The sequence below is a fragment of the Macadamia integrifolia genome, chromosome 7 (genome assembly GCF_013358625.1).
Source record: "Macadamia integrifolia cultivar HAES 741 chromosome 7, SCU_Mint_v3, whole genome shotgun sequence".
NCBI classification, from domain to species: domain Eukaryota; kingdom Viridiplantae; phylum Streptophyta; class Magnoliopsida; order Proteales; family Proteaceae; genus Macadamia; species Macadamia integrifolia.
Window position 1 is genome coordinate 2,169,756 of NC_056563.1, and position 12,591 is coordinate 2,182,346.

The 12,591-nt window shown below is 40.9% G+C and overlaps 1 protein-coding gene and 1 pseudogene across 3 annotated transcripts in view; one reads left to right on the forward strand and one right to left on the reverse strand.

Annotated features, from left to right (window-relative positions):
* Window positions 1-5,853: 5,853 nt before the first annotated feature.
* Window positions 5,854-6,589, forward strand: LOC122084123 (annotated as a pseudogene).
* Window positions 6,590-6,751: 162 nt separating this feature from the next.
* LOC122084122 (midasin) overlaps window positions 6,752-12,591 on the reverse strand; it is a 93,370-nt gene continuing 87,530 nt past the window's right edge. For 2 of the 3 annotated variants that reach the window (XM_042652195.1, XM_042652196.1), the window contains 11 exons: window positions 12,431-12,589; window positions 12,124-12,348; window positions 11,195-11,491; window positions 10,907-11,053; window positions 10,610-10,816; window positions 8,769-10,523; window positions 8,351-8,632; window positions 7,872-8,051; window positions 7,685-7,783; window positions 7,461-7,586; window positions 6,752-7,340 (listed from right to left, as the gene is read on the reverse strand). In XM_042652195.1, the coding sequence (XP_042508129.1) occupies window positions 7,308-7,340; window positions 7,461-7,586; window positions 7,685-7,783; window positions 7,872-8,051; window positions 8,351-8,632; window positions 8,769-10,523; window positions 10,610-10,816; window positions 10,907-11,053; window positions 11,195-11,491; window positions 12,124-12,348; window positions 12,431-12,589 (3,510 nt within the window). In that variant the 3' untranslated portion in view covers window positions 6,752-7,307. Of the gene's footprint in view, window positions 7,341-7,460; window positions 7,587-7,684; window positions 7,784-7,871; window positions 8,052-8,350; window positions 8,633-8,768; window positions 10,524-10,609; window positions 10,817-10,906; window positions 11,054-11,194; window positions 11,492-12,123; window positions 12,349-12,430; window positions 12,590-12,591 lie in introns of those variants that run through there. The other variant, XM_042652197.1, reaches the window with a different exon arrangement.

The following is a 12,591-nucleotide window of genomic DNA, read 5'->3' on the forward strand; positions in this document are numbered from 1 at the left end:
TAGATCTTACATAAAATATTGCGGAGAGGGTTTAGTAAAAGATTGGTGCACTGAGCCACTGACAGAAGCACCGGAATGGATGAGATTTCTGCTTTTTATGAGGGTGGAGTTGTCATTTTGCTTTCCATCCTGTCCGGAATCTGGATCCCGCTCCTCTCCTTATACACAATCGCCATGTCTTGTCCAGGTCTATTTGAACGTTTGACACGTGTTCGTTAATCATCCCATGGTTGTCATCCTTTCCTAAGAAAAGATCACTCATCTTCACTGTTAGCCCATACCCGATGTTTCTCTCCTTACCCCTCGAATCCTTCTTTCTTACGAACCTTCTCGTTGTGCTTCCGCTTTCAGAGGTTTCTCTTTCTCTCTCTCTCCCCTATTTCTTCTTTGTTTCTCTGTGTTTGATTTGGTTTGGCTTTTGAAAATGGCGATTGTATGGGGGTTTATTGTGTTCAATGTTTATGCTTGACTCTGGGAAGAAAAAGTTCAAGAGAGGGTTCAAGCGGAGATTCAAAGGCAAGTGAAGGGAAGATCGAAGCAGAGGCTTAGCTTCCACTATGACCCTTTCAGCGACGCACTCAACTTCAATAATGGCGACTCTGGCTTTTTTTGTTAAAATCTAAAGCAAAATCAGCAAGGACATTAGGTTTCCCTTCCTCTTTTTGCATGTAATCAGAACAGTAGTAAGAGTTCCATTCCATATGCTCTGTTACTGAAAAATAGTTTGGAACAGTAATGTAGAATTGGAGATGCGTTTTCAAGCTTTCTTCACAAATTTTCAATCTTTTCTTTGTTTGAACAGAGAAATGAGATTCTAAGCTTGAAAACCGATATCTCCGGTTGTGATTCAACAATGTCGGGTGATGGATGATGTGTTTCTGAGTAGATGGATTATTCATCTTTTGTTCCTAGCCTATTTTGTATAGTAGCTTTCTGCAACTTTGTTTAAGCTTTGAAATTTTCTATCGGCAGGAGAGAAGAGATTGGAAGAGAAGAGTTGCTGGGTAGTTCTGATTTGTGGGAGAAAATTGAGAAATCTCTCACGGGTAAAGAGAGAAGCATTGGGTATGGGTTGACAGTGGAGATGGGTGGTTTTTTCTGGAGAAAAGATGACAGCTGTTGGATGGTTTAGGAGTCGGATCCATCATGTCGAGGCATGCATAAAGTACATGGAATCTGTGTCAATATAACAGAAGGACGTTTGTCAATTTATCGGAAGGTATTTGATTGAGAGAAGTGATTCTCTCCTCCCAAAACAAGCGTTAGAGATATCTTTTGTTAGAAAATAAATATGGGTAAAGTATAAGACTTATTTGGATATATATGTTGCAATTGCATCGGATGGTATATAAATTTACAACATCGTTGTAATCATTTTCTTGAATTAGGAATAAATAGAATTTGAGTTGAGTTGTATCAGAAAAATATTATTCTTAAGGTTTTTAAACGCTCCTAATTATGCAATTGGTTTGACTATTTGCGTTTATACCTCCAAGATAAAACAACTTCTAATCACATAAGGTGCACTCTAATATGTGATTACACAAGAAAGACCGAAGGTTATACTCATTATTAAACACAAAAAGGCTTGGAAGAACAGAACACAGAGTGAGAAGATTAAAAACACTTGTTTTTAAAATCCCCTATCTAATTTTCAGACAATCTATAGAATATATAGACAAAGTTCATTTTCACGTATGGATGTATCTGTTCATATATAGATGTGTCTGTACATATATAAGCGTTCATGTATACATGTCTGTATGTGTACAAGCGTCCCTGTACACATACAAGAGCGTTCGTACACTCATAAATTAATGTAGATCACATCTACACCCATCCTTGGTATGAAAAATATTTAAAAATTTTGACATTATGTATATATATATATAAATCCAACATCTTTTCATATGAGGGGAGAGAGACACATGGGAGCATCACTTCTTTTCCCTTTGATTGAATTAGACTTTAAAATTTGACACATGTTTGAAAAAAAAAAAAAAATTTGACACACGTGACTAATCTAGACTAAAAATAATTAATGTCTCTTTAGATCTCTTCAATCTGAATTTTTTCTTTTCTTTTCTTGACATGCAAACATAGCTTAAAAGACTGAAGGAAGAGAGAGAGAGAGAGAGAGAGAGAGAGAGAGAGAGAGAGAGAGAGAGAGAGAGATTCAGGTATGTTAAATAATAATAATAATAAGGATTGACTGCATTGAATGCCATCGCTTACTTACAAGGATGAGGACAACATAATAAATCGAAGGAGTTACAGTTGGGTCCGAAGTTTAACTCCCTTTCTAGCTTGGATCTTAGATAATTTAGACCCTAGTTAGCAAAAATGTATTTAAATTCTGTTTTAAATGTGTTCCCATTTTTACCATTTAAGACACGTTGTTTTTTATGCTTCTCAAAGAACTGGAAAGAAAAAAAAAAAAGGCAAACGATAAATATTCATGTTCTAAACACGTTAATTTTTTTGGGTTTTTTTTAAGACTTCAGACTTGTTGAATATAATGGTTATGTAGTGATAATATCATTCTCTTCCGAACTTCAATTGGCCTGATTTTTTCGTTAATATGAAGCTAACTCGAAGGATTACATATCTCACGGTTTGTATCACTTTGAAATTGATGACTCCTAACTGTGACTGAACATGTATCACTTTGAAAGGTGGAATCATTCTTTGCTGCACTACACCGATGCAACGAGAATTTGAATGGCTGAGAACTCTCAGGCACACAACTCAAAATGCTCTCAACCGTTCAAATCCTCGCTGCACCAGTGCAGTGCAAGAATTTTTATACCTTTAAAAGTTTGCTAATTATATTGAGATCTATGTCTCCTCACAAAAATGTTTTTACCACTTTGTTTCTTCTCTCTTCTTAGAGGGAATCTATTCCTTTCAACAAATATTATGGGGTGAGGGTTTTCTGTTAGAAAATGCGGCTCCTGCATAAGCACGAGGCTAATGCCCATAGAAGTATGACCAGGGGTAAACTTTTACCCCTCATAAAGAGTGGGCCAGTCATTAACATCTCATTTTTTTCCAAAAATTATAATATCTTCGCACATGGTCAAACAAATATCTTTGTTATTTATTTATTTTTTTCTTTTGGTTGAATTTAAAAAAGTACAATAAGTATTAAAGCAGAAGCAACGAAAGCTAGGCATAATTAAACAGAATGGCATGTTGAAACTTTCTATCGGCTTCTAGACAAATCAAAGAACCTTCTCGAACCTGAATGTTTCAAAACAATTTCTGTCTCTCTTTAGAAACTTCATGACTCGATCTCTCAGCTTTCAACATTCTTCTGGTCTCAACATGTTACTGTTGAGAATCTGTATAAGGCTGAGCGTCGATCCTGCACAAGCATAGAAAGCAGAGGCCCCGAGGTGGTTTCGGGATTAGTCCTCCAACGCCCAAGTTAGAGACTCACAGAATAGTGTTTTCACAGGTGTGAACGTATTGACTTACCCGTTCTATATTTTAGGGTTCCTTCTTATAGGATTACCTCTTTCCGAGTCTTACTGGGATACGTCTTCTTATCTTTGTGGGGAATATTTTCTATTTGGGTATTTCTTCCTTCTCAGTAGTTAGATTCCTCGCACGCCTCTATCAGTTGAGGGGGACTCAAATCTCTTCCTTCTTCTGATCTTCGGAGTCATAGTTGTAGTGGGTATCTCTCGGTTGGGCGCCACGTGTCCCTCCCTTGGATGCCATGTGTTCTTGCTTCACTGGGTGACTAATTTGAGCGTATGAGAAGCCCCCTTAATGCCACTACGAAACCCTTCTAGTAGGAGTAACCACGTCTTTCCTCCACTTTTTTTTTTTTAATGTTCCTTCGGCCTTCTTCCTTCGGCTTTGGCCTTCGTCCTGTCTGAGGCAAAGACCTTCTGTCAAGTCTGCCCGGCCATAGCCTGAGCACCCATTTGAGATGCGGAGCTTCGGTTAGGTTTGCTCGGCCTTGATCTGAGCTCCCAACCGAAGTGTGGACCTTCGGTCAGGTCTTCTCGGCCTTGGCCTGAGCCTCTATCCGGGGTGTAGACCTTTGGTCAGGTCTGCTCGGCCTTGGCCTGAGCCCTTAACTGAGGAGTGAGCCTTTAGTTAGGTCTGCTCGACCAACTGAGATGCAGACCTTTGATTAGGTCTTCTCGGCCTTGATCTGAGCCCTCAACAGAGAAGTAGGCCTTCGGTCAAGTCTGCTCGGCCTTGGCCTGAGCCCCCAACCGAGGAGTGGGCCTTCGATCAGGTCTGCTCAGCCTTGGCCTGAGCCCCCAACCGAGGTGTAACTGAGGTGTGGGCCTTCGGTCAGGTCTGCTCGACCTTGGCCTGAGCCCCCAACCGAGGAATGGGCCTTCGGTCAGATCTGCTCGGCTTTGGCCTGAGCCCCCAACAGAGGAGTGGGCCTTCGATCAGGTCTGCTCAAGTCACTGACGTTGGTCAGGTTCAATGTGGTCTTTTGAAGGGGTTGGCTGCTGGAGAATCCCTTCACGAAGAAGTAGCTCAGATCACTGAAGCTGTGAATTAATTTCGTCGGCAGGCGGTTGTACCATAATCTTGCCGCTCCTCTGAACATCAAAGGCAAGGTACGACACATGATATTTTTCGAAACCCGATGGAATTGCATCGCAACTTTGAAGCCCTCCAGGTGATCAATGTGGTTGTAGACACCGAATTTTGTGGTCCATGGTACCTACAGTGGTCTCCAGACCAGTCGTACGTGTTGTACTTGGGTAGGCGAAACCCAACAGAGAGCAGATCCCTCATGACCTCATCAGCTAAGGTCGTGTCATTAGTGAGGTCCAGCTTGCGAGTGCCTGTCTGATTCTTTGCTACCTTTCGGATTTTGTCCTTCAAGTCAAGGATCATCTGCTTCAACCCTAGGTCTTCATGTCTCTGACCGTCTCCTTGACATGGTTCTTCATGCCTAGCTGCAGCACGTCGTGCCCTTTTTTGGGGTGCGGGGTTTCCCCTGACAGCGTAGTTTCACTGATTTCGGCCAAACCTCACCGACCCCGAACTACTTTGCTCCCCGTCTCGAGCTTTCTCTAGTTGGATATGTGATGAGCACATTTATGTGTGAAATCTAGGGTAGTAAACATGCATTTTACATATTTAGAATGGAGCTACCTTGGGTTTTACTCTCTTTTTGCAGGTCGTACTTCTTCTGAAGGGCATCGAACTGCTCCTTAGTCACATATTCCTGCGCCCTAGGAGGGGGTGGGGGATTACTGTCTCTACACACCGAATGTCCGACCGAGCGTTGGTCCCTCATGAAACCTTCCCGGTTGTTGTTTCCTCGTTTTTCACCGATGTCCGCTAAGGGGGGAGAGATTCTGAAGGCTCTCCCTCGTTCATATTTACACTCGGCTACACTCTTGTTTTCTTAAGATTGTAGGTTTTTCCCACCATTACTCAGTCATTCCCACAAATGGTGCCAATCTGTTACTGCTGAGAATCTGTATGAGGTTGAATGCCGATCCTGCACAACTACAGAAGGTAGAGGCCCTGAGGTGGCTCCGGGATTAGTCCTCCGACACCCAAGTTAGAGACTCACAGAATAGTATTTTCACAGGAGTAATGGTGTGAGCTTATTGACTTACTCATTCTATCTTTTAGGGTTCCTTCTTATAGGATTACCTCTTTCCGAGTCCTACTAGGATACGTCTTCCTATCTTAGTGGGGAATATTTCCGATTCGGGTATCTCCTCCTCCTCACGTAGTTGAGTCCTCTCACGCTTCTATTAGTTGAGGGGGACTCAAGTCTCCTCCCTTTGATCTCCAGAGTCATGATCGTAGTGGATATCTCTTGGTTGGGCACCACGTGTCCCTCCCTTGGATGCCACGCGTTCTTGCTTCACTGGGTGACTAATTTGAGCGTATAACAACAAAACAATCAAAGAAATCTCCAACAATCCACACAGGAGCAACAGTTATGGTATCTAAGAAGAGCACCAATGGATTTCAGGCTAATGGGTTTTGATGGTCCTTTAATCTCGACGCTACAGTACATGCTGGATGGGAGAAGTCCTTTAGCACTCCAACTCGGACTTACGTCCGGGACGCCTAGGCAATGGCTTCTACTACTGCGGACATCAATGAGTACCCCAATTCATACGCCTTCATCATCAACATGCATGGGCTCAAGTCCGACAACATTAAGGTTCAGGTGGAGGACGATAATGTGTTGCTCATCAGTGGAGAGCGAAAGCGAGAGGAGAAAGATGGGGCAAAGTACGTTAGGATGGAATGCAAGGTGGGCAAATTCATGAGGAAGTTTGTACTCCCTGAAAATGCCAACACAGAAGCCATCTCTGCCATCTACCGCGACGGTGTGCTCACAGTTACTATCCAGAAGCTTCCTCCACTGGAACCCAAGAAACCCAAGACCATCAAGGTCAAGATCTCCTGAGCCATACAATAAATGTTAGCAGAAGATTTGGGGTTTAGTGGACTAGTGTATGTGCGAGCTTTCTTTTTCTTGTTTCTAAGTTTCTAAACTGGCTTGGGGGTTTATGATTGTCTTCCGATTAGCCCTGTTATCGTTAGTATCGAATGAGAATCATGAGCTTTTTTTTGGGAACGATCGATCAATCAATTCAATGGCCATGTGTTTTTTTTTTTTGGTTCTTTAAATAAATGAATCATCTACATGGGAGAGATGGAGGCCCTTCCAGGGTTATGGTTGCTGAAAACCTTCCACTAAACTCTATACAGTACAAGTTTTGGTCCTTGGACATAATTCTAACACGAATAATGGCCTGTAAAATTCATTTGATCGTTGCAGGAGAAATTCACTCAAGTTTTACAACAGTGAGGCACCCACAAAAGAGAACAGAAAGATTTACTACAATCAGAACAAAATTTGAGACCTTTTTTGCTAATTTTTTCTTTACACTCGATGCCTTCTTAACATCACTTTATAGAAAAAAGGGTATACCCAATGCACGAGACTCTGTCTGGGAGGATCATCGCTTAGTGGAGATGCCGTTTGCTTCGAAGTCCATGCCAAAATGTGCCTTCTTAACAGCCCTTTACATAGTGAAGATAATTCTATTTGTTGTACCCTCACTTCAGTTCACGCCTAAAATGGAAGTGCCTCGACTCGGGTTTCCTCAATGGATTCTTAACCTTGTTTCTGCAATGAAATCTCTGGCAGTCCCTGCCTCCACATTCTTCCACCATTTACAGAAGGGCTTAAGAAATCTGGTTATAGAGGTTAAACAGAATATACTTTCGTGGCTCACTGTTTTCAGGAAACTCCCCTACCATCTACACATTGGAATCTCTTCCTGATTTCATTAGTCCCTTGTATTTTGCATAAGCTCAAACCACTGCAATTGAAAAGGAACAGGGTGGTTAACGTCTACAGTATAATTGCTAACAAGCCTCACAGAATAAAGCGGTTCTCTAGCATCTATAGAAAGTTGAGTCAAAAGCTAGCATGGAATTACCTGTCTCAACAAATCAGCAAGGGTCCTTGGAAGTGCTTCAGTATTCTTCAATATAATGTAGTATGGGAAGGGAAACGAATCTAGATACTTTGTTATTGTAAATTTGTCACCCTTAAATGATGCTTCCTAAAGCCAAGAAAGAAAAAAAATGTATGAACAGAAATGCAATGTCAGACCTCTTCCCTGATTGAAGCAGACAAAAACAATAAAACTAAGACAAATACCTGGAGTTCCATGATAGATTCTTCTGGGCTATCCAGAAGCAGAAATGCTACCATACGTTTTCTATTCAAGACATCCCTAACACAGCGCTTCAAGTTTTCCTGTTGCAGAAAAACAATTGCTTAAGGCTTTGGACAATTTAAAAAATATGGAAACCTGAGTAACTTTGCACATCTAAAGCAGTCCAACCTTTTCATGGAATCGGCCATCTGCTATAATCAATATGAGCTGCTGGAGTGGGTTCTGTCCAGATGAGAGACGAGCATTTTCAGCCGCAGCATCAAACATGTTGTTTAAATACTTCAACAGATCAACTACTGGTTCATCTGCTATAGTGTTCTCTTGCTTGAATGTCAATCCTGAGATCATCTGCATGAAGGAAATTTTTTAAAGGGGTAAGAGAGCACTTAATAGATTTTGCGTACATCAAAGAGACATTTAACAGTGAAAATAGTCATGATATACAATGTCGAGAATGATTGGTTTTGCACACAACAAAGAGACCAAAAAGTACAGTTTACAATCCCTCAACCAAAAAAGAAAAAGCAAGCGAGAAGTATTATAAAAATATTCATTACCATGTAGTGAGAACACAAGAGTAAAGCCCTCATCCCAGGATATTTAGTTATCACAATAAGAAATTCACTGCAAATTTTCAGACTACTCACCTTGACCCCAGCTTCTCCGGTAAAGTGACGATCAAAATCATGTAATAACTTTACATTCCCTTTCTTGCCAAAGCTTGCAACAGCTAATTTTCCCACTTCCAGTTGAGACATGGCACGGCATACTGTGACCAAAGCTTCTATAGCAACATCCCCACAGCGGCTCTCAGACATACTGCGGGAATCATCCACAGCAACTACAACTTGATAATCACGTTTGTTGGGTCGAGTCCGTCTCAGCCATATCTTATCCTTCCGGTAATGGCTTGCTATATAGGGAATTACCTGATGATTCCCGATCAGGGATAAGAACATTACTGATAGACGTTCAAGCAAAATGAAAGGGTCCTACCATTGTACATCTAAGTCACATATAATTCTCAAGTAGAAAATGAAAGCATGCATGGAAATTGCAAATTACCTTCTTCATGTTGATCCTTTTTCCAGTCTTATAATCTCCCTGCAGCTTACTTGCCAAAGTAGGTTCCATGACCAAACGCAATTGCTCAGCCAACTCCTGAGAAAGCCTTGTCGTGCGTAGCTCATATCTTCTCCAGAGTGCAGTAGCATCATCTTTCATACCAGCAAGTACTTCTTCGAGTTTCTTTCCTTGCCCCATCTCTTCATCATTCACCGAAAGATTACTGAGTTGCAACATGTGCTCGCTCAAGTAAGACCTATTGATGGAGACCAGACTCCCAGATTGGCTTCCTGGATCATCATTGCCTTGATCATCACCTTCTGCTAACCCCTCTACAGTTGATTCATCATTGGAGCCCAACTTCTGCACTTTCTCCTCAATTTTCTGTCTGAGATCAGGAGCATTGTAACTCATAATAGGGTGTGCTTCAGAGTGTTGATTCGCATTCTCCATCAGAGGGAGATCTTCTTTCTGTTCAAGACTATCATCTACATTAGGCTTGTTATTATTGATATTCCTCTCAATCTGGTCAGATGTTGCTGGACCCAATGTCTGAGCCGTGCCCTTATCCAACTCGGAAACAAATCCAAATTCGTTGGCATTTTCATCTTCCATATCATGAGTACCCTCTTTTTCATCCTCTTGCACGTCCACTGATGCTTTAACTCTTTCTTTCCATTCTTCCAGTGCATCCCCAACGCTCCGGTTAGGGTTTGGTTGCATTTGTTGCTGAGTTGGAGTATCAGGCTGGGGTAACTGAGCCCTGGGTTGATCACCAGTCAATTTCCCACCCTTCGATGCATCAGGCACTGTAATTTCCAAGTCAGGGACATCACTAGAGGGCATGCTGCTCGAGGGAGCAATGCCATTATGTGCAACATTACTGCTAAACCATTGTGCATCTGCTCCTCCAGCACTTAAATCTGCAGTCTCTGCTTTAGAATTTGGCTGTGCTGCAGACTCCGGGTTACAGATATGATCACTGATCAAGTCAGTCTTTCCTGGTTCAAATGCATCTTTGCTTTGCCCCAACATGTCCACTTCAGCACTCTCACAACGATCCTCTAATGTATCATCATTGTCACCATTTCCATCAACTCCTTCGGTTTTTGCTAGATCCATGTCTTCAATCATTGGACTATCCTTTTCATCGTCAGGAACCTCATCATTGGTGGTTTCATTACATTCTTCTGGATCTGCTTCTTCCATGGTCTCAGAACCTTCAGGTACTTCCGTGTTCATGTCTTCTTTGAAACCTTTATTTTGCTCATCAAGCTGTAAACCTGTAGGATCTGCATATGCTGTCTCCTTATCAACCTTCATGTCATCCATGTTATCATTATTGTCAGGAACATCAGGAACATCAAGGTTTTCATCCTCGTCCTTTTGCTTCTCAGTCTCATCTGATATCTGCTCCGAAGATTCATCAGCCATGATGGCATCATCTTCCTTTGCATGGAGCTCTCTAGAGCTGGAATCCATGTCTCTGACAGAAGGGCCTGATTCATATTTTTCATTTGTATCATCCGGATTTCCATCTTCATCTTTATCCCAGAGTTTTTCATCGACAACTTCACCTTTATCTCCAGTTTCTCCCATAGCAGATTCCAGTTTCTCATCCTCACCATCTTCATCCCCATCATCTCCCGAGTCCTCACTGACACTATAAGTATCAGCAGAAAAATCCTCATTCATCTCAATCCCTTTTTCATTCTTGCTTGGGACTTCTTTTGAGGCATCTAACTCTTCATTTGGCTGCAAGAATTGAGGAAAAAGATTACAAATGCAAGGATAGAAAAAGAATTTATTTGCAAAATGGACCTACTCGGTAACCACATTACCTGCTCAGAAATACCAAGAAGCTGATCTTCATCAGTTATCTGATCACTCACATCATTCAGACCTGCACCCTCACCCATACCTGTTCCACTGGCATTTTTTGAATTATCACCACTAGTATCAGCTTCCTGCTCTTCTGCGGAAGTGCCAAACCCTTTAGAATATAGTGAGGCAAACAAATTTGTAAGCATGTGAGTCATTTCTGCCACCTGCATACATCCAAGAGGCAAGTTTCATGTAAGCTCAAAAGAGGGAAAACAAATGTATAAAGCTGATGAAAATAATAAGGTAGAACTTACTGCTCTGTGCATTGTTAGAAACTCAAGTAGGAAACCATCCCCGAAGCAACATATTAGGTCCAGATATCCATGAAGATGATTGAAGTAAATTCCTACTTGACTGCACAAATTAGGAAATCTATGCCCTGCATGGTTTACTAGTTTGCCCTGAGAAAAACACATTCATTGAAATGAGAATCTAAAGTGAACAAGAGAACATTACCCAAAAAAGAAAAAAGGTGAACAAGAGAATGGAATGTATATCAGTTCTCCTATTACATATGAACAACAGAAGGATAAGAATCATACCGCGTAACTAATAGTTTTAGCAACTTCATCACATATCAAGTCCAACTGTAGATTCATTGTCAATGATTCAAACAGAGTTTTCCAGAGAGTCAAACTCGCAGGTGAGACTTCAGAATGAATATTACCCTTGCTCAATAAGCGTAATTTTTCAAATGCTTCCATTATCATTTTGTATGTTCTCTTGAAAGATTCAGCAAATGCAGCATCAAGTTCAAAAAAGGTTCCCTCTTCAAAGGCACTTGTTGATTGATTTCCTGGGTCCAGAACAGAATGGAACTCTTCCATCACCACTTTTGCCTGCAATGTTTAGAGTTATTTTTTTCCCCAAATAATTCTCTAAAAACTGTGTTGCTTCTATAGAAAAGCAAGAAGAGAGTAAAGAAAAGGGGAAATTTATTTTTCCATCACTAGTTTGATTACACGACCCTCTCACAAAGTGGGAAATAAATATTTACGGTTCTTAGAATCAAATAGCAGTGATGGTTTTTTCATATATTTCTTTTGATCAAATATGGTTTTTTCATATATAATCAAAAGAAATATATGAAAAAACCATCACTGCTATTTGATTCTAAGAACCGTAAATAGTTATTTCCCACTTTGTGAGAGGGAGATGAGAAAAGCCTGGTAGGACCAGTTTTCTCTTGATTTTCTTCTCCCTTTTTTTCCCCACGTAACATGTGAGACATGAAACTAGGGATAAGCTTTCTCAATAGCTGTTACTTTTATCCCAGGTTTTCTCCCACCTATGCAACTAAACGATTCTCTCTACTTTCCTTCCCTACTCTTAAGGAAAAGCAACCAAATGCAATGGACTGAACAGAATAAAATTGAAAAAGATAGATCCCAAAATAATTGTCTAGAAAGTCCAATATGTGGAATAAAAATATTCAGCACTAGCCAGACATAATGAATTAAAGCCTTCATACCTTGTTAAATATATCCTCAAAATGACCAAGCAAAACCTCTTTCACTGATCTTCCTTCAACAGTTTGGCTACAGAAAGCTCGCACATGGCCTTCAAAAGTGTTTATGACTTGAAAGTTATGGAGTACCAATTCCTCCATTTGTCTTGAAATAATGACAGGAGGCAAGGAAGCAGATGGGGCGGTGACAGACCCATTACCACCTAGAAGGTAGTGATCTAATGATTCCTGTTACAGAGTTTCCATCAATGAAGAGGAGAATACAGAGAATCAATCAATAACAGAACCAATAATGAACAAAAATACCCACCTTAGACTTCTGAAACTCAGTAATAAATCTCTCGTCAAAAAGGAGAAAGCTATTGATTGCAACCTTAATACTTTGGCAAGTATTTGAATGGGTATTGTCAACAGTTCTCAGCAATAAAGATACTTCATGGGACATATTACACAGGCTATCAAATAGTTGCT